We start from the raw sequence: 22356 nt of genomic DNA on the forward strand, positions 1-22356 counted from the left end.
GGAACTGGCATTGTACTGCGCTCTGGGGCTGGAGCCGACACTGGCGGGCGCTCTGGGGCTGGAGCCGACACTGGCGGGCGCTCTGGGGCTGGAGCCGACACTGGCGGGCGCTCTGGGGCTGGAGCCGACACTGGCGGGCGCTCTGGGGCTGGAGCCGACACTGGCGGGCGCTCTGGGGCTGGAGCCGACACTGGCGGGCGCTCTGGGGCTGGAGCCGACACTGGCGGGCGCTCTGGGGCTGGAGGTTTGAGACGTGAGAGCAGTGACATCTGGAGAAGGAGCTTGCTCTGGAACTGGAGCTGACACTGGCGGGCATTGTGGGCATAGAGCAGAGGCTGAAGTTTCACACAGCTCCAGAAGACTCTCCAGGGGCTCTAGTTAAATCAGCTGGCCCCGGAAATATCCCTCTCTGTTGCCATCTACTCAGGCCTCCCTCCTGAGGGTTCTCCTCCTTCAAGGCAACAGAGAGGGGGGTGCCAGCGATTAGCAAAGCCTCCTCCACAAACCGATACAGGTTCCAGTCATCCTCGTATGGCGGCATGCGTGACCGGACTGGTTCCAAAAGTCCTCCCCGAAAAAACATCATTAGCAAGAGGTCACTGTGAGAGCTCTTCGCATCTAATTGCAAAAACTCCTTTATATATCGCTCAATAGAGCGATCACCTTGTTTAAGGCGCACTATAATATCATCCGCTGGATCCATTGTGTGATCGCGTCGTTCTGTCACGTTTTAGCGTGATCAAAACAAGAAACAAAAAGGTGCGGATCCAAGTGCAGATTATTTATTTACAGTGCAACAAACAAGGTGATCAAAATATAAAGTAACAAACAAATGACCAAACTAGAAACTAAAACAGAGACAAGGCTCAGAAACAATAACTTTACAAACTAGACTTCAGCAAAAAATACAAGAACAAGATCAAGAAACTCGGTAACAAGACTTACTAGAACTGGGGACACGAACGACAAGGAAGACAAACGACGCGATAACAAACTGTGGTGAAATGGTAGTATAAATAGTCCAGATAATCAACAGTAACACAAAACAGATGTGATGACAGGTCAGTGTAGGTGTTCCGGTGTGTGCGCGGGGCATGTATAAGAATGTAGTTCTTCTGGGACGCTGTAGTGCTGAGTCCTGATGCACTACAGCGCCCTCAGGTGGTCACTGATGGATGTGACACTACTCACTGCGCCACCGTGCTACCCCCAAAAATACAAATGAAAGAAGGGTCTTTAATACAAAAAAACTAAAACTTGGACTCTGCTGGAATTTGATTTTTTTTTTTAAAGAAATATCAAAATATCTATGTTTTCCTAAACCAGAGAGCAGTGTGTACAGAGGGGCCAGGCCAATGGCATAAAATACTGTATATAATATATGATAAAATAAACAAATTGTTAAAATATGCATAAACTTAATTGAAAAGAGAGGGTAAAAAGGGAAAAATGTAACACCTGGTTTTGTAACAGCACAACTTTCTCTTTCAGTCTGAAAAAAACATCTTCACATTTTCTCTATAAAAACACTGATGCACGTGTGATCTCCATAATGTTAGCATTCATCAGATCAAGTGGAGCTGCCAATTCTCCAGTCCTCTTAGTTTAGTCCTCTTAGTCCTCTATTAATAGCTTTTTGCATAAAGACGTTTCATCTGGGACAGTAGTTTTTTACTATGCTGCATCATATTCGTTGTTCTGTTAGTGTAAGTAAACATCTTTTTGCAATATTTGCGCACAGTTTTATGTTTTATGCTGTTGTCTCACAGCAAGAAGGTTGCTAGTTCGAGCCTCTGCTGGGTCAGTTGGCGTTTCAGTGTGGAGTTTGCATGGTCTCCCCGTGTTCGCGTGGGTTTTCATTCGGGTGCTCCGCTTTCCTCCACAATTCCAAAGACATGTGGTAAAGGTGCATTGGGTAGGCTAAATTGTCCATAAAGTATGTGTGTGAATGAGAGTGTATGGATGTTTCCCAGTGATGGGTTGCAGCTGGAAGGGCACACGGTAGCATGAAAATGTTGCACACAATCAAATTCATTTAAAAATGAAAGATCAAGTTGCATGTGGTGTGGCTTTGCTCCACTTAATTATCCAATGTGTCCATATGTCTGAAATATCCTGAAGTAGCAATAGTGTTCTGTACTGTCGCATGAGATTCCTTTTTTTTTAAAGATAAATATATCATTAATGCACATCAGTAACTCTCAAGTAGCTCCTCGCCGCTTATCGCCGCTGGCTCTCATTGAAATGAATGACTTCTGGCTACTTTGAAGCCCTCGCCGCTTTCGATGTGAACGTATGGTTAGTCTGCCGCTCCAGCTCTTGCATGCTGCTGATGTGCAGACAAAGCGAGTTTGGGCTTGTAAACACAGTGCCCCTCTGTTTAAAACATGTATTGCAATTCCTTTAACATTTGCACTGGTTTAAATCGATTTCCACGATTCAGTTTTTGATTTCCACGATTTTTCGACGACTCATGGTGAATCGTTACATCTCTAGTTTTAAAGGGCACCTAGCTTACCCCTTTTTTAAGATTTATTATTAATATTATGGTTCTTCCGAGTGTGCCATTAGGTTCAGTTCAAAACACAATTAAAAATTTTTATTATAACTCCAGCGTAGTGTGAACGGATGGCGTAGCCGTAGCAAAACATATGCGTTTTCAAATTAAAACGTATTAGTGTAAATGGGCCTTAAATCTATTCTAAATGTAACTGGGAGCAAGTGTAAAGAGTTGAGGACAGATGTGTTGTGCTCTGGTTTTTGGCTCTGGTCAGCTGGGTGAGCTGCAACTGTTTGTCTATAGGAAAGAATGGTGAGAAATCCTTTACAGAAATTCACCCTGCTGGTGATAAAAGTGTAAAAATGTTCTTTTTGTTTAATATTATAAGAAATTTTGATAATTGTAGGAAATAATTTCAAAAGGCAATTGATGTGTAAAGCTACAGTACATAAAACAAAACAAAAATATGCCAAGTTCAGTGGCTAATCAGCTGGAATCAACTGAAGTGATGAGATGGCGACCAGTGAGACCTAGCTGTCACTCAAGTGGGCACGGCCTTAATATAACTTAATAAAAATGAAACAGATGAGTTATAAAAAAAAAATCCACCTTCCTCACAGTTGTCATGAACGGTAAAATTAGTTAAATGCACCAAAACCATATTTTGAACCAGGCTGTAAACATGTTTTTATCAGCTGTAAAATTGGCCAATTTAGCATTGCAGTCAGTGAACACCTGGAGTTTATGGAGCCAACCCCAAGGGCGAGTCGATGAATTGTAGTTTTAGTTACTTTCGTATTGGCAACACGAGGGAGAGCGGGAGGTTGGCGCTTGTTTTCTACCCATCAGTACAATTGCCATTATCTGTGTACAATGATTATTCAACCTCTCCATGATTTACACTTGTGCTTAACTACATGTCGCAACAACGCATAGCGCAAGCCCTGTGATTGGTCAGCTTGGTAGCGCTGACAAGTGTGGGCGGGCGGAGGTGAGAGCAGCACGAACCCGTTGGAGCAAGTGTGTACAAGTGTCGAGTCATGTGAAGGAGCTCCAGATGGAAACTGGTGTTTTGTGTTAACCTTATGATTAAAGTTGTTGCACGACCGCCGGTTCATGAGTTTTAGCTTCTTGTACATTAAGGAAGCATTCAGAAAAAAACATAACACCCATGAGAAAACTCGGAACATAAAAACCTACTGGCAGTTAGCATTTCTAAAGTGTTATTGCAGAGCAACACAAACAGCACGCAAAAGTATAAGTGCACAACTATGTGCAAGGCAGGCTCCGTGGGTCATGCCAATCACACAAAGTATAAATCAGCCATTACCCATTATGGGCTCCTAATCATCCTCATCCACTGAATTGGCTATATACTGTACACTCCACCAATAGCTACACAGTAGGGTGTGGTGAGAGCACTTGTGTCATTGTCCAGTGGCTGCTGTTGCATCATCCAAGTAGATGCTGCACACTGGTAGCCGTGTAGAGAGATAGCAAAATGGTGTGGCAAAATGGCTGGACAGTGCCACATATACACTTTTGACAAAGTAGCTCTTGACAAAAAGTATCTTGGAGTAAAATCCAAAACCCAAAAGGAAATCTGAAAGTTTTTAGTTCCTCTGCCAAAAAAAGGTGCAGTTTTTGCAAATTCCAGGTGTATTTTACAGTTTTTTCCAACTGTTTTAACAAAATATTCTTGTCACACAATTTTTGAAACCTCTCACTCAAAATGCAAAACTATACAGCAAATCTCCAAAACCAGATGCTATTTCTCAGCCTTGAGCTCAGTTTTAAATTGCATAAAACTTTTTTCAAAACACTACACCCAATTCTCCTCTTAAAACACAAAAATGTAACAGGAAGCCACTGCTTTCCATTTCCAAACACAACCAATCATTCTGGGCCAAAAAGAAAAACTAAAAACTGGTCCACAATTTGTAGTTTTGTACCTACTGCATATTCACCCTAATCCTAAATTCCTCTAGAAAAGAATAGAGTTCTCCTCGGCCTGGCTGTGTGTTTATAGTTTTGTTTTATGCTACTGTATACAACAGTAATGTTTGGCCTAATGAATATTTTCTGTTTCTTTATGTCACAGTTTACCTATTACTCCACTTAGCAGATTATTTTCACTGTAGAACATGTTATGGGACTGTAGATATAAGCCTACGAAAGAGCAAAGAGCTTTAAATTTAGAACAACAGTGTTGACATGCTCTATCCACACATTTAGTATTATGAATGACGTGTTTGCCATCTGATGCAAATGCTTCATTCGGACACGTGTTTATGGTATTTTGAATGCAGTGTTACATTTTGAAGGAAAATTAGGTATTTTGCACTTTGTGTGTGCAGTTTTGAGAATTGTGTTGTTTTGAATAAAGGTGACACTGTTTTGAAAACGTGTGTAAGCAGTTGAAAAAAACTCTTCCTAAGGAATTTTTCATATCACCAAAATTGGGTATTGTTATCTAAAGGCCTTGGCGATGTTAAATTGTGAAGATCTACATTTTTCGTCAAAGGGTGTGCCCTTGGCAGCCTCACAAACTTTGATGTTTCTTCACAAAACAGGGAGTTGTTATAATTCAGACATGATTTGTTTGATCTGCCTCAAAATCCACACCTTTAATAAGGATCTTTACCTTAACACGTTTACATGCCAAAATCCAGTTACAGTCATATAGCCACCTACAGGCAACAAGAAATGAAATGTTTTACACTAACAAACTCCTCCTAGAAAATTTATCAGATTGAATCTAAGTTCCATCAGTCTGATCTAAAGGCCTGTGTGATGTTAAATTGTGAAGATCTAGATTTTTCGTTTAAGGATGTGTCCATGGCAGACTGACAAAGTTCTGTTTTTCGCCATTGAAGAGGAATGTTTAATTTGCCATGTCCAATCTGCTTGAAAATTCACGTTTAATGACATTCATTCATTCATTCATTTTCTTTTCGGCTCAGTCCCTTTATTTATCTGAGGTCGCCACAGTGGAATGAACCACTAACTTATCCAGCAGGTTTTTACACAGCGGATGCCTGTTCAGCCACAAACCAATCTATGGGAAACATCCAAACACACTCATTCACACACACTCATACACTACGGACAATTTAGCTTACCCAATTCACCTATACCATGTCTTTGGACTGTGGGGGAAACCAGAGCACCCGGAGGAAACCCAGGCGAACGCAGGGAGAACATGCAAACTCCACACAGAAATGCCAACTGACCCAGATGAGGCTTGAACCAGTGACCTTCTTGCTGTGAGGCGACAGCACTGTGCCACTGCATCGTTCAATGACATTCCACTCCTAAATACATCTTCATGCCACTATTGAGTTACAGTCATAGCGCCACTTGCTGACAGAAGGAAGTTTGGCATAAATCTGTAATTTTCTCAGGTTTTTAAAATATTTTTTAGCTTAATATTAAAGAGCCCCTATTATACATTAAAAAAGGATCATATTTTGGTTAAGGCTCTCCAACAACCGGCTGATATGCATGCAAGGTAAAAAAAAACTTTTATTGTCTTATAATATGCATTTATTTTTACCTAATTATCCCAGCGATGGCAACGCAGTGTTGCAGTAGGTAAGCACAAAGCGTGAGGACACCAAACGTGCAACCATCCAACTTCCCCAGGCCTTTTAAATTACCAGAGTATGGGAATAATTTATAATTCGGTGTTGTATAATACCTTTTTACCTAGCTAAATGAATGCTAGGGATTTAAAAAAAAATATGACAGTATATGTTGGGAAAGGAGGCCAGTTGCAAAGGGGAAGGAAGCTGTGGAGGCCTCAGGTTACCTGAAAGGAGACCCGGTGACAAATTGGGCAAATGGGCTAACCCTAATCCTATCTTTGTCTGAGAAAGAAGAACGCTCTGTGGCTGAATGACACATAATGGATAGCCAATGAGGATCATGCATAGATGGCACCAATTCTCAGCACACAGGCAGACTGAGCAGGGATACCTACATTGTACTGAGCCAGGCACCTGGCTCCTCCACTGAGTCAGGTGCTGGCCTGCTGTGGGCTTTGGTTAAACTAGGGTTTGCCAGATGGGGAGCTCGCTAAGCAGAATAAGCGCATGTATCTCCTGAAGGAAAAAAAATTGTAGCAAATGTATTTTTTACACAGAGCTCACTTTCTCCCGATTAAACAGAATTATCCCTAAATAGGAGGAAACTGAATCCACCCTAAGATATAGAATCTCACGCATGTGTTAGGAATCACCCAACCCTCAGCTCTACTAAATTTGTTACAGAGGTGTCTCGTACTTGCGCCCAAAAGGAGGCACCACTAGTTAATTGAGCTCTCACTCCAAGGGGAACCGGCTTACCCTGGTACTGATAAGCAAAGGCGATGGCATCAGCTATGCAGTGGGCCAACCTAGAGCTGCACGATTCTGGCTAAAATGAGAATTGCGATTTTTTTGCTTAAAATAAAGATCATGATTTTCTCACGATTCTGTAGATGTAAAATAAAGCTTAATATGAGTTAGCAATTTTTTTTTTTTCTCAAACATGGTAAAACAACAAAATAATATTATGTGTAGGTCTTCTGATTTCTATAAATAATTCTATTCTACTTATGATAATTCTGATGTTAAGTTATGTTTGAGATATAGGCCTATGCTTGCAATCTGTCATTGAGAACATTATTAGACCATTTGATTAACTAGTAAAATAAACATTATATAGACTAGAGTAGTTATACTGACACTGTAAACATTTATTCTCATGCACAACTTTGTATTCGCTATGAAAGAAAAAACATAAAATGCTTGTCGCAGTCATAACTCTAAAATGCAATATGATTATTCAAATGATGTGCACGCTTTCGGTTTCATTTTTACATCTAAGTGCTTTTCATACTTCGTGTGCGGCTCTCAAACGATCACTCTCTGCATACAAACTGAATATTATTTACAACTCTTTAACCTGTTACTCACAAGATATGCAGGTTCTGTTCACTAAAGGAGACGCACGCACGTCTATCATTAGGGTGCACGCCTGATCATTCAGCAGCTCACGTCTCGTGTGATTTCCTGGTCGCGATTACAGCATTATATGAAGACAAAAATGACATTTTTTGGTGAATTATACCTTATAAATACAGTATGTGACTCTTTTAACATCATTTGGAGGTGTCCATGTCGCTGAGCAACGTGTGTGAAACAACGAAAATACTCGTGCAGCCTTTGCTTCTCTCCTGAACTTGAAAATATGATTGACAGAATCGTAGAAATGCTGTAATAAGATCATGTAGGGGGTCGAATCGAGATCACAATCTTTTTACTATTAATTGTGCAGCTCTAGCTCTACCTCTGCTTTAATACGGCACTTCCCTTCTTCCGATTAAACAGAAAAAGAGCTGATTGGAGGCGTATGCTCTAAGTGCGGTCACATTAATCGCAGTGCACAGACACAGCAATGACAGGGCTGGGTGTGCCTCCTTCTCCCTATAAATTACTTTTATCGCATTTTAGTTTTCCACTAACCACTTAATTTTCAGATTTTAAAGTTGCAAATATCTACAAAACAGTCAATCTGTAGCGAATAGAGTGCATTTCTGAATCTTCAGGTTTAAGTTAGTTCATGTTCTTATCCTCCGCTTTGAAGTTTTATTTTATTATTATTTTTTTTAAAGAACAGCAAATACCATTTTACAATACAAAATATATACCTACCAGGGGGTAATTATAAATAAAATACAAATATACAAACTGTACATAAGTAATAAATAAATAAATACTTTATATATATTTAGTTACAGTTTTAAAGTGCATAGGGCTTTCTTGTTTAGTGTTGGAAAACTTCCCTCAATGTTTTTGTTTAGAGAGTCTGATACTGGTAATATACAAGAATATTTCAGTCACCAATATCTTAAAATGTGGTTTCTTATTAGTAAATTTACATTTATGGTTGTAAAATTTTTTGTTGACAATACAAGTAAATAATTAAATAAAAACAAATTTTCCTCTTAATTAGGATAGCCAGCAAAGCCAAAAAGTATATTTTAGGGATGCACGATATATCGGCGCTCATATCATTATCGGCCAATAAATGCTATTTTTAAGATTATCGTTATCGATCTGATGTCTAAATTAGGCCGATATCTTTAAGCCGATAAATTACGTAATTGTACAGACCTGCCTGTCGCGCACGCGTGGGAAGAACATGTTCAGTGCACTTTAATGGATCTCTCCACACCCTGTTTATTTCTTCAAAGTCTGTCCTTTCTTCTTGTGGCATTGCTGTGCGTTAATAACTCAATAATGGCCCATTTCCACTGAGTGGTACAGTATGGTTCGGTTTGGTACGCTTTTGTGGCCGTTTTCACTGTCAAAAGGCGTACCGAACCAAACCGTACTGTACCACTTTTTCGGCACCATTTTGAAATTGTCCCAAACACAAGAAAGGGTACCAAAAGGCGGAGCTAGAAGCGCAGCTGAACGCTATTGGTTTACAGAGATACGTCATTCGCTTAAGCAACAAGCCAGAATGTAAACAAAGGAGCCACCATGTTTGAAATACACAGCGAGAGATTACTTGCGCTCGCCACGCATCTAAATTTGAAATAACAAACTTCTTGAGCTGATAATTATAACGTGCGCTTGATTATTGACAAGCTTTGGAAACCCGAACCTGTGAGAAGCTGACAAATGCGAGAATGGCACATTCAGAAAGAAAACGCGAGAGTGGAGCGTGGAAAAAAATGGAAAGCCAAGGAGCACGTTATTTCTTCGGCAAACGTGAACAAACGGCCTTGTTTTCATTTTTATCATCACCTTTTAGACTAATATGAACGGGGAATGATGGAATGACTTTCTAACAGTAATGATTTCTTTTTAGAAAAGAGTATGAATAGCTCTATTATTTCTCTTGGTATTCACTGTAAAACAAATTTTGCCAACAAAAGATTTAGTAAGAGACAAGGTATCAGAAGGATGGTCTTGATTAATACCTCTAAATAACATATTCGCTCCTGAAGGAACTGAACCAATAATAGTTGAAAACTCCAGCTGAGTTATTGAAATTTTGTAATGAGAAAGGAATTCATTGTAAGAAAAGAGCATACCATTATACAACTAACTAACCAAATTAATTTTGTTGTCAAACCACTAAAAAAAGAGATTTGCATTTGTATAAAATGTATCTATTATTCCAAATGAAATAGCGATGTGGGGAGAAATCATGCTTATATGTTAATGACCATGATAGGAACACTTGCTTGTGGAAGGCAGATAACGTTCGAGGTTACAGAAGTAACCCTTCGTTCCCCGAGGAGTGGATTTGATGTAGAAATCCACGTATGGGAGGTTTCGGTTCAGAAGCCGCTTGTCTGAAAGAGTATTGAACGGGCCAATGAAAGCAATGAATTGGCAGCGTAAGCTTGCGCCGGTGTGCTTTATTGCCAATTATCCCAGCATATAAGCACATCTGGTGCGAGCAAACGCCATCCTTTTAAGCTGAAGTGACTTTTAAACAGCTAAGGTACAGTCATCATGGCGATGGAATATAGCACTTCCGTTCCCCTCCTCGGGGAACGAAGGGTTACTTCTGTAACCTCAAACGTTCCCCTTCGGTTGGGGAATTCCAGTGCTTTAGGTGGATTTGATGTAGAAATCCAGGTATGGGAGACTATGGAAAACGCCATAATGACTGCACCTTACCAACGCCTCCGATGAGAGGGCAGTCAAGCAAGCGTGACGTACCCAAATCATGGAAAGCGCGGTCCTCCAACGTGCCCTTGGCCCTAACTTATCCCCACTTCAAAGGAAGTTTTACGGAATAGGTATATTTTTGGGAGTCGCTAGCGTCTAGATAATTCCAGGAAATACAACAGTACGTTGGTAAGCGTGCACTCCCGTTAGGGAGGATGCTGCGGAGACCATCCGCATCCAATGGGGCAGACAAAATGGTAATACATATGGACTAGCCCAAAGAAGGTGGGAGTGCACATAGGAAGGTGGTTAGCGGATAGGGAAGGCTGGCGCCTCTGAGGAACCGGATGATGAGGTTATGCTTTCCCACGGTGCAGCCAGCTACCGCGTCATGATAAGCAGAGATGGCGGCCATGTAAACCTTGAGAGTGGAGGGCGACAGCCTGCTCTCCAGCTTCTCTTGAAGGAAAGAGAGCACAACACTGATCTGGCAAGTTCGGGGGTCTTCTCTGCGAGAGACACACCATTCAGTGAATAGACTCCACTTCAGGGCGTAGGCGCACCTCGTGGAGGGGGCTCTAGCCTGAGTGATGGTGTCAACCTCCGCAGTTGGTAGGTTACCTACGTCTTCCTCGCGTCTAGGGACCACACGTGGAGGTTCCAGAGATCGGGGCAAGGGTGCCAGATGGTGCCCTGTCCCTGAGAGAGTAGGTCCTCTCTCAAAGGGATCTGCCAGGGAAGGGCCGTCGCGAGAAGGAAGAGCTCTGATATCCAGGTCCAGTTGGGCCAGAGGGGTGCAACTAGCAGAACCTGCTCCTCGTCCTCCCTGACCTTGCACAATAGCTGCGCGAGCAGGCTCACTGGGAGAAACACATACTTGCGTGTGCCCCGAGGCCAGCTGTGGGTCAGTGTATCCGTGCCGAGAGTGCCCTCGGTCAGGGAAAAGATCAACTGGCAATAAGCGTTCTCGGGGGAAGCAAACAGATCGATCTGGGCCTCCCTGAATCGCGCCCATATAAGCTGGACAGACCTGGGGTGGAGTCTCCATTCTCCAAAGTGAATTTGCTGCCGTGAGAGCGCATCGGCTGCACGGTTGAGCATATCTGAGATATGAATGGCGCGCAGCGATTTCAGCCGCGGATGACTCCAGAGGAGCAGACATGCGGCGAGAGCGCGTACCCCCCATGCGGTTGATATGCGCTGCCGCCGCCATACTGTCCGTCCTGACCAGCACGTGTTGCTGCTCCAACACCGGAAAAAAGCGGTGGAAAGCGCTTACGATGAAGTACGGGCTGTAGAACCCGCTCTCTATCTCGGCTGGAGGAACCGGCTCGATTACACCCTTCGCCAGGAGGGCAGCAATCTCCTCTCGCAAGACAGGAGCGGACAGGGGGTTGACCCTGGTGAAATACACGCCCGTGAACTTGGGGGGCCGTTTCTCGAACTGAATCGCGTAGCCGAGTCTGATTGTGTGTATGAGCCACCGCGAGGGGCTGGCCCGTGCTAACCAGGCAGGCAGAGCCCTCGCTAATGGCGTCATCGCTACAACCGCTGACGTAGCAGTGGTGGGGCAGCGCGGAGCGGGTGTGCTGATTCGGGGAGCGCGAGGGTCCTGCGGAAAAGCTGGAGGAGAGCGATTCGCTCTGGCTCCGCACCCTTACTCCGGAGAGGGGGCTCGAGGGCTGGGAGAAAGGAGACCGTCCCCCCAGAGCCTGTAAGCCGCTGGCGGAGCATGTAGACCCTGCGAGCTGAGAAGCAGCACGTCCCAGACTGGCAGGGCTTGAGCTGTCACATCCAGGGGAAGGGGAAAAGTGCTCTTTCATTGAATTTTTGGTGGCACTGAAAAGTACCGTTGAAATATTGGCCCCGCCCTCCAGCGGGGAAAGAGCAAGTTTCCCTCTCTCCGGATGGCCTGTCTCAGGGATGCTTCGCTGTCCGTTTACCGGACTTAGCGGCGCCCAGGGCAGGAGGGGCTGCCGGCTTTCGACGGGCAAGGAGCAGCGGAGGTGGATGGCTCAGCGGACGGAGAGGGCTTATGGTCCCGCCGATAGATTACATTGCCTATCGCATCCGACTGCTCCTTCACCACCTTAAATTCCTGGGTGAATTCACTTACGGTGTCGCCGAACAGGCCAGCCTGGGATATGGGCGAGTCAAGAAAGCGAACTTTGTCAACTTCGCGCATATCAGCCAGGTTTAGCCAGAGGTGGCGTTCCTGTACCACAAGTGTGGACATCATCTTCCCCAGCGCACACGCGGCAGACTTAGTAGTCCGGAGAGCATAGTCGGTCACGGTGCTTTGGACGGGAGACGGGGCGGACCGCGCCAAGCAGGGGTGCCATGCGGACAAAGATTGACCGTGATGGCGCGCTCCACCAGCGGGATCGCCTCATACCCCCTGGCAGCTCCACCATCAAGGGTGGTGAGGGCGAAGGCAGACGTAGCGCGGGCAGAAAAAGGTGCCCTTCAAGACTGCGTGAGCCTACTGTGCACCTCCGGGAAGAAGAGGACGAGAGGCTTCGAAGAAGCACAGATACTGTGCTAGCACAGATACTGTGTAAAGTCAGGGAGTATGAGGAACAGGTCTATGTGTTGTGCCTCTCTGGCTTAATTGGACCTGTATTTCAACTCTCTTCTGATAATGGCTGCTCCCTTGCACGTCCCCTAGAAGAAGCTTCTTCTCTGGGACAGGCACCGTTTGGCACCGGCGCCCAGATCTGTGGAACCTCAAGCTTCTTGAGAAGGAAACCCCAAACATGCTATCCTACTTTAGTTGAATGGAACTAAGGCTCTCTCCTCCGCACTGAGGGGTTGGCATTACGATTATCCCTGCTCTGAGGATGCGGCGATGGTGGCGCACTGGGAGAGCATCGCCTCATCATCCAGCTCCCAGAGGTGCGAGACGTGGATATTATTATATCCTGTTCCCCTCTCATAAAAATTTGAATATCTCTATTAGAAGAGGTCTGCTCGATCATTCAACTCAGTATCTTTATGAGTTCTGTCAAGGTAGTCAGCTCTGCTGCATCGGTTAAATGGGCGGGTCTCTGGAGGCATTTTCAATCAGCGAAATGTGCCAGCATTTTGCTCACTCTAATATTTTCCTGAGACCCCTGCCCACCTAGGTACCCTAGGTTCCTATGGTGCTCATTTAAACTATGTAGTGAACCTGCAAGCGCTGCCCATGAAGGAGGCAGACCCAGCCCCTTTATTGCTGTGTCCTGTTTGCGCTTTGCGTATTTATACAAACCGTACTCGCGTTCTGGTCTAAAAAGGAAGGCGCACGGCTGGCGCGTTGCTATTTTGAGAAACTAAAATAGATTTTTCATTAGACCAAAACAAACCCGGTTAACCCGGTTGCGCCTCGCTTACACACTCGCTTACACACTGCTTAATACGCACGAGAGCAATAGGCAAATATCTTTACATATGAAAAAAAAAAATATTAAGGATATATATAGGATATAATAAGAATAGATATAGGATATAAATATAAAGGATTAAAATATTACAAAACATATTATTTTCTAGCCTATATAAATATGAAAAATCACTGCTTTTATGTCTTCTTCATCTCGGGAGGCTTTTTCAGTTCATTCATAACAATAGCGTTTGTATAATGTTATTATTATTAGCAGTATTATTTATTATATTCATATTTATATTTGTTTTATTAAAAACAAGCTTAGATTTGCCCACCTGTCAGGTTTTAGACCATATGGGGCACTGCATTTGTTTTGGGATATTTTTGAATATAGGTTTTCAGGTTTTTGAACACACTTTGTTATTGTTCATTTATTTGTTTGGTGGAAATTAGAACTGAATTTAAAAATAGTTTTGAAACGAATATTTGCGCTTAACAAACGCAATAAATTATTTATAGACTACTGGGCTCTATGCACGGCGGCGCGTGACGCATTTCCGGTAAAATTTAAGACCCCGAGCCAACTTCCGCCGATCGTACATTACAGTGCTACAACAGGAGCGCTACTGATAAAAACAAGTAATGTTTTGGACAGTTGTCTTAATGTTTTATGCCATTATAGCCCACTTATATACGTTTATGTCAGCTACATAAATATGACAAATATAGCTACCACTGCTGTGTTCAGCAACACACAGCGTCAGAAATTGAACTCTTACCTTAGTTTCCACACGTTTCCAAAAGACAAAGTCGTACAGAAGAGGTGGGTTGTTGATATTAAACGTGAGAATTTTACAGAAACAGAAAAAGACAAAAGTGTAGCTGACATTTTCAGTCTAGCAAACTGATCGAGGCTCGAGTGCCAACCGGATGCAGACATTTAAAGAAAGGAGCTTTTATGGCAAATAATAGTTTGTTTTCATTGCCTTTGAAGTAAAAAAAAAACTGAACATTAATATACATTACCATTTCTTAAGCTACTTTCTAAGTGCTATTTTTTAATTCAGAATAAAGACCTTTATTTTATTCACTGTACATATAAAATATAAATCACTGTATATAATTTGAAATAAAAATTGTCAAAAAAAGTACAATTGTGAAAAAATATTTTATTCAGATGAACAGAAACAATAACATTGAATCAGTTGTTTTCTTGAATCAGGTGCTTCTTTAACTTGTGCATAGAGAGGTATTTGGGCTGTTATGTATTAAATAAATAAATAAATCACCCCTCTGTTTCATGGAACTTAACACATAATTGATCCATGCCAAACAATTGTTCATGTGACAACACCAATTACACATTTCAGAGTAATGGGCTGTCTGGAAAAGCAAAGCAACCAAATGTTTGCATATCCCACTCTCAGCCACACAAGAGCAGAAGCTATTAACTAGCAGACGATGGCATGGATTTTCTGACAGATGTCCGCTCCAGGATAGAGTAACACACAAACTTTTCTAGCTCTGAATCTCATAATGTTACCTAGAAAACAGAAACAAGAATATTAATAGGTTTTTAAAGAGAGTCATTAAAGGCAGTTCACCCAAAACTGAAAATTCTATTTCCTCATGCTTCACTTGTTCCAAACCTGTTCGAGTTTGTTTCTGATGTTTAACACAAACAAAAATACTTTGAAGGAAGCTGGAAACTTGCAACCACTGAGTCATAGTAGTTCTTTTTCCTACTATGGAAGTCGATGGTTACAGGTTTTCAGCTTTCTTCAAAATATCTTCTTTTGAAAGGCATCTGCAGCAATATCATCAGATTAAACTACACTGTTAATCATCATTTTAAATCATTTAAAAGTATCTCCCTTTGGTCACACTTTAAAATAAGGTTTCATTAGTTAATGTATTTGCTTACTATTAAAAGAACTATTTAATATTTAATAGTTAGCATTGTTAAACTAATTTACTAATGAATAAAAATCCAAAGTCATGCTTGTTAACATTAGCTAGTACATTGTGAGTTAACAAGCACAATAAATAAGCATTTGTTCATTAACATAAAAAAACTAATAAATATTTCAATAGACAAATTGTTGATGTGAAATTAACTAATGACACATTGTTTTGGGTCACCCTCCCATTTAATTGCAATGTTAAAGACTAAATAGAAAACATGTCATCTACACTGTTACACTGCATCTGTCATCTCCACTGTTTCAGCAATAAATCTCAGCATTGACACAGTGCTATTTGTCTGTTGTGGATGGAAAGGCATTGTATTATTTTATTCCTAATATATCTTGCTCAATAATCATGCTTACAAGCTTAGACAGCATCTGTGTTTCTGTAATTATCCGAACTGAACAGTGGTGGTCACTTTAGAACAGTAAAAGTATGAACAGGACAGAACTTCATATGTATGCTGTCCTACTCTCAGCTGGTGAGGAGACTCCGATTTCTTCATAGATCGATCGGTAGTAATGAGCTCTCACTGAGATCTTATTCCTGCCCTGTTTTTACCTGACACTTTGAGACAGAATTACGTACACATATGATCATTGTTACTAACATGATAAAGCTGCAGATGGACAGATCGTTAGAATAGTATTGACGTTAGCCTACAGGCTAGCTGAACTTACCTTCATAATTGCACAGGTAGGAAGACGCATAAAACTTGAAACCTTTCTCAAGTTTGCTCTGCGGTGTTGTAGTGCACATCCGGAAAATCATTTGCACATCGTTGACCATAATTTACTCGCAAACAGCGAGTAAATATCAGGTAAATATTGACGACTCTGCCATAATACTGTTTACCTCTGCTTAAAATCACCCGGACCGGAAACTGGACCGCGGCCTTAGACAAAACGCGGAAGTAATGCGTGCATATAGCCCATTGATGTCTGTGTGTAAAGGTTTCCCTATCCAAGAGCGAAAGTGAAAGTGATCCATTATGTCTCATTCTCACGCAGTAGATGCTCTGTTTAACAGTTTTCTGTAAAAAAAAAACTGTTAACTGTTAACTGTTTGCTAGTGAAATGCTCAGTTTTTCCACTTAGACTTACTTTTTGTACTGTAAATAGCGAATGCGCTTATGGCGCGACGCAGCTGGCTCTTAAAGGGAATGGGAGGTGAGACTCTAATTGGTTTATTCTCAAAACACACCTATAACTCATTAAGAAAATAAACTCAACCCTTTTAGACCATGCGCCACGGCGCAAATCGTATTTTTCCGTCCGTAAATTAGCAAAAATGCGTTCTGACACGCCCTGAAAGCGTTTGCGCCCTGCGTTTTGCGCTCTGCGCATGGACCGTCAAAATAGAGCCCTATATATTTCTCTTTATATTATCAAGTATTTTCAATGAATTCAAATTAGTTTAAATCTAAAATTAATTAAAACTAAGGTGCCTGGCTTCAACCGTGAGTAGTACAATTACTACAAGTTTTACATTTTATTTATCCTTTGAAACAGAAATAACAATACTGTCTAAAGACCGATTGGTCCTTAGTAAATATTTTATGTTTATTTTCAAACCAGTGTTGACCAGTGTGCAAAACATAAAGTTTTTTTAGATAAATTGTATTACAATGCATGCCATAAATTACAGAACATGCCTGTTAAAATATTGAAAACGTGCAAGAAAAACATTCAGTTTAAAATGTTTTTATAATAAAACTTTTCATTAATCTCTAAGGCAACTTGAATTTACATCTCTGTTTTTCATTCAACAGTTTAGAACATTACATTTTTAGATTAAATTGTTTTACAAGGTGTGACAGTTTGTTGTCAATACAGATTAAGATTTGTTATTAACTGGATTAATATTGTAAACATATTTTAATTTGATAGTTCCAACATTGATACATTTAAATGATATGACTGATGCTCTTCTGTCTGTCTTAAAATACGTATTAGTCTAATTCAGTAATAAAGTGAAAAACAACATAACCTATTAATAAGCAATAATAAAGGCAGGTTCATTAAATACTTTATCATGACTTCAAGCAGACAAAACCATACCCAGAAGTGCACACACACACACACACTCACACATACATATGCTCAAAGTTAGCTGCATGTGAATATATAGATATGCAATATCAGAACATTTTCTAATCACCTAACAACATATAGTATTTAGTAGGAGACACCCAACACATACAATCAGATATATGTTCCATATCTGATATAAATCTTTCACAAACAGTTGACGGGTTGTTGTCTAAAGGATAAGTTTTTCTTATCAACACTCACACACACCAAGATAGACACAGACAGACACACAGCCAGAGCCAGCCCCCACACCCACAGCCCTACCAGAGACACACACACAAACATTAGCCGCATTTCCACTATCGGGCCAGTGCGAGCCAGGTCATTTATCGGGCTAGGCCGGGCCAATCGCCCGAAAGGTTGAGCAGTGAGGCCGAAATCATGTCGCGTTTCCACTGTCGGGCTAGTAGCTCGCATCGCATCACATAAACCCCACCCCCACAACATCCCCCAAATCAAACGTCACTTAATCAGCCCACTTCAGCGTGAATCAGGCAGATAAAGCACACCACATCATCACGAAACTATTAAAATTAGGACAACCAAAACAAACAAATGACACGTTACTGTACAGCAGTACAATGTATGTCTATATGCACATACCTGTGTGTTCTCATTCATCATATTCATTTACTCGCCGACCGACTTTTGGCATCGAAATCCAGTGGTCTTGCCACTAACAGAGGGACCCAGCGCAGGGAGCCTACACATCCACAATATAAAACCACATATAAAAAATAACTTGATATAAAATGTATTTTATAACATCCTCAGTTAGACAGACGCTGTCCAACATTTATCTCAAATGCTCCGGAGAGAACTGAAACATGAATTTTTCCCTATGCTTTATGACACCTAATAGGTGATTTCCTTTTTTTAAAGATGTTGCTTATTATATCTTAAGTAAAGGAAAGTGTTAAGTGTTTCAGCACAAGAGCAGCAAGTAATAAAATATAGCCTATAATTCGTTGCGCTCAGCAGCTATGCACTAATAAAGCTCTTTATGTATTTAAAATTTCCTTTTTTAATTTTACCACGTCATATAATAACATAAACACTTGTTTGAGGACACTTCACAACTTGCAGTCAAAAAAGTGCTGCGCAGCTGGAAGACAGAAAAAAAAAGTTGGCTAGTTTCTGCTTTCACTGACCCTGAAAATGATCTGTTTGCATGATTTGATTAATATCATCGTATCCAAATACTTCATAAATAATATTTAAAACATTCTCCGGTGTTTATTGTTTTTAGAGAATATCTAAAATCTCATTCAGGAGGCTTTTGAAAAATGAAAGTTTAATATGGCTTTAAAACAGTTTGATATAGTACCTAATTGTTATTGCTAGCTTTTGTTAGTTTTATATTGGTTTATTCATTTAATGTGATTTTATTATATCCGATATTTGTAATTCTTTAAATTATTTCAATATAGCTTAGGCTATTTTATCTAGATATGACACTATTGTTTTGAGCCTACAAAAGTGGACACGAAATTTGTAAAGTTTAATGTTTTTTGTTGTATTCATATACTGTATTATCTCCAAAATAAATAAAAACAATAAAAAATAAAAGAAAAAAGCCGATCATATGCAAAAAGACCCCAGCCTATAATTTGTTCTAGATGTTTTCTTTCCCTTATTTATTTATTTGTTTATGTGTTTGGCACATGTACTCGTGTGCGATGGGAAAACTGTGGCCGCCTCTCCGTTCACTCTGCCCCGAAGCCCTGGCTGGCCCTCTTTGGCCCAAGGTATTCGGCTGGCCGAAAAAGGCCGGCCGCTGGCCCCAAGAAAGCCCCGATTTGGCCCAATTAGGCCCCGAAAGTGACAGTGGAAACGCGACTGGCCTTGGCTCGCTGGCTTTAGGCGCGATAGTGGAAACGCAAGCAGGCAAGAACACATGGGATATACGTCAGACAGCGGTGCATAGATTATAGTTTATTAATTCTAATATAACATTATCTAAAATTATATTTATAATAATATAATTTACTGCAATAATTAAAATATAATAAAATAGTGTATAATAGTATATAATTATAATATAGTTTATAGCAATGATTTAAATATAATATAATATAATTTATTACAATAATTAAAGTATGGTTTTGTTAACGGTTGAGATATTTTATTTAATTTGATAAAAATCTAATTAATGATAATTTATTATTTAATTTAATATTTTAATTAACTAGAATTATTAATTTATTAGTTTGGTAAAAATCTAATTACCGAAATTATTCATTTAATTAAACTGATGAGAATCTAATTATCGGAATTATTCATAAAAGCTCTGATCACAGTGCTCATGCAGCACATCATTGATGCTCAGCTGAAAAAAGAATGCGAGGGTTGTGATATCGATCACCCCAGCCAGCTGCAACACACCTGCCTTTTTAAACCATCACCATTCTACTTCGACTCACACTTCGGAGGCTGCAACTTTAAGCCAACACGCATCATAGCCTGTGACCCATGTGATCCCATGTCTTCTAATAGTGTCTCCCAGGGGTAGAACGTATATTGTAAACAGCAAAGGGCCTAAAACTGATCCTTGAGACATACTTAACTGGCCTGCCTTATGAAAGCTGCCCATTAATATTCATAAACTGGTAACGGTCAGCCAAGTATGACTTAAATCATTGTAGGGCATGTCCTTGGACACCTGTAGAATTTAAGCGATTTATGAGAATATTGTGGTCGATGGTGTCAAATGTGGCACTAAGATCAAGTAAAACTAATAGCGAGATGCACCCTTGGTCAGCAGCTAAGAGTAAATCATTGGTTATTTTCACAAATGCAGTTTCTGTACTGTAATGAGGACTGAAAAACTTCAAAAACATTGTTCATCTGCAGAAAGGAGCATAATTGGCCAGATACAACTTTTTCTAGTATTTTAGGATAGGCCTATAATAGGCCTATAATTAGCTAAGTTGCTGGAGTCCAGTTTCTTAATAATAGGCTTAATAACAGCTAGCTTGTAGGGATTTGGAACATGGCCTAAAGATAAAGAAGAGTTGATAACGTTAAGAAGAGGTTCTCCTATAACGGTTAGCAATACGTAGCTGGTGAAGAGCTATTTATAACTTTATCTAGCTTTTCCTGTTCTATGATTTTGAAGCACTATATGTTATTTTGATTCAGTGGAATGTTTACTGGATCTGAAGAATAAGGTGGTGCAGAAAGTTTAACATCTTCTATTTTCTGTCTGAAGCCTTCTATTTTATCACTGAAAAAATGTATAAAGTCATCACTACTAATTTGCGGTTATTTGGGATGTATTTCTTACATTTAATATAGATAAGAGTTAAAATGTTTTAAAATTTTATTTGAATTTGGGTAATTTAACCAAGTGTAATCTTGAACTTTTAAAGAACTAAGAGACATTTGCAAAAAATTGGATTTTACGTTAACATACATTAGAACAAGTTTAGAGGAAGATTACATTATGCATAAAAAAGTCATAATGGGGAATAGGTATGAGTATTATTTGATTAAATAAGCTATAAACTAGAGTTTACAGTTCTTGCATGATCGCATTTCTTTCATTCTTTCATTATTTTATGTTTTAGTAGTATCTTCTAGTCTGCCATGTTTGTGTGAATGCACATTCAGTCATTGCCACAGCTTAGTCCCTGATTTATTAGGGGTTGCCCAGGGGATTAAACCGTCAACTACTCTGGCAGCGGATGCTTTTTCAGTCACAACCCAGCACAATACTAGGAAACATCCATATACTCTATCTTTTAAATTAACTTATTCGGGACCTTCACAACAAGAAGGTTGCTTCTGGCACAGCAACCTTCTTGTTGTGCAGCCAGTGTGCTAACAGTCACAGTGCAGCCCCTGTAAATGCACATGTGTATGGTAATTTGCTTAGTGTACATTTAACTAAGTACTCAAATTTTCTTTATTTCAACCACCAGGGGTGCCACATCTGTTGTTCTTCGTTGTGAAGAGAAGCAGACTGAGAAACCTTACGCTGTGAAGGTCTTAAAGAAAACTGTAAGTTGTTTTTTGATTTTATTTGCTGTTTTTTTATTCTAAAATCTCTAAGAATGTTTGAGATTATTAATTTTTTCATCAAATCAGATTGACAAGAAAATTGTGAGGACAGAGATTGGAGTTCTGCTGCGTCTGTCTCATCCAAATATTGTAAGAAATTTTTGTTTCTTTCAATATATTGTGAAATTCTCTACACAATGTTATGAAATATTTCACATTCATTGTTGTTCATTTTTTTCATCCAGATTCGTTTGAAGGAAATTTTTGAGACAGAAACAGAGATTTTTCTCATACTAGAACTGGTAACGGGTGGAGAGCTTTTTGACAGGTATGATAAAATGCAAGCCACATGAAAAAGAGGATTTAAGACATTCATTGACAGCTTAAAAATAGGCAAAAATTCAGATGGTTTGTATGATTTTTCAGAATTGTGGAGAGGGGCTACTATAGCGAAAGAGATGCAGCTCATGTTATCAAACAAATCCTGGAGGCTGTGGCGGTAAGACCAAATGAATCATTGGATATAATAATGTGCAGACACATTTTTTATAATGAATGTATGGTAATAGTAATGTGGTTATTTAACTTTTAAAGAGGAACAACCATTCTCCAGGTTTTTTTAAGCAAGCAAGTTTGATGCTTTGGGAAGACTTTTTATAGTGCAAAATGTAAAAACATTTGCATATCGGCGGCACAGTGGCTCAGCTTGGCATTTCTGTGTGAAGTTTGCATGTTCTCCCTGTGTTCACATGGGTT

General features: G+C 40.3%; 2 protein-coding genes across 2 annotated transcripts in view; one reads left to right on the plus strand and one right to left on the minus strand.

The window, feature by feature from the left end:
* The window catches only part of si:ch73-60h1.1, a 78233-nt gene that overhangs the window by 3146 nt on the left and 52731 nt on the right, over positions 1 to 22356 (plus strand). Inside the window, exons 2-5 of the mRNA XM_021479767.2 lie at positions 21522 to 21600; positions 21688 to 21750; positions 21846 to 21928; positions 22027 to 22099. Of these exons, the coding sequence (XP_021335442.1) occupies positions 21522 to 21600; positions 21688 to 21750; positions 21846 to 21928; positions 22027 to 22099 (298 nt within the window). The remainder of the gene's footprint in view (positions 1 to 21521; positions 21601 to 21687; positions 21751 to 21845; positions 21929 to 22026; positions 22100 to 22356) is intronic.
* On the minus strand, positions 8553 to 13605 carry LOC141376572 (uncharacterized). The gene is made up of 2 exons (XM_073916571.1): positions 10077 to 13605; positions 8553 to 8658 (listed from the first exon to the last, which is right to left on the minus strand). Exon 1 carries the CDS (start codon positions 11711 to 11713, stop codon positions 10445 to 10447), a length of 1269 nt encoding a protein of 422 aa, XP_073772672.1. The 5' UTR covers positions 11714 to 13605; the 3' UTR covers positions 8553 to 8658; positions 10077 to 10444.

The sequence above is a fragment of the Danio rerio genome, chromosome 11 (genome assembly GCF_049306965.1).
Source record: "Danio rerio strain Tuebingen ecotype United States chromosome 11, GRCz12tu, whole genome shotgun sequence".
NCBI lineage: Eukaryota > Metazoa > Chordata > Actinopteri > Cypriniformes > Danionidae > Danio > Danio rerio.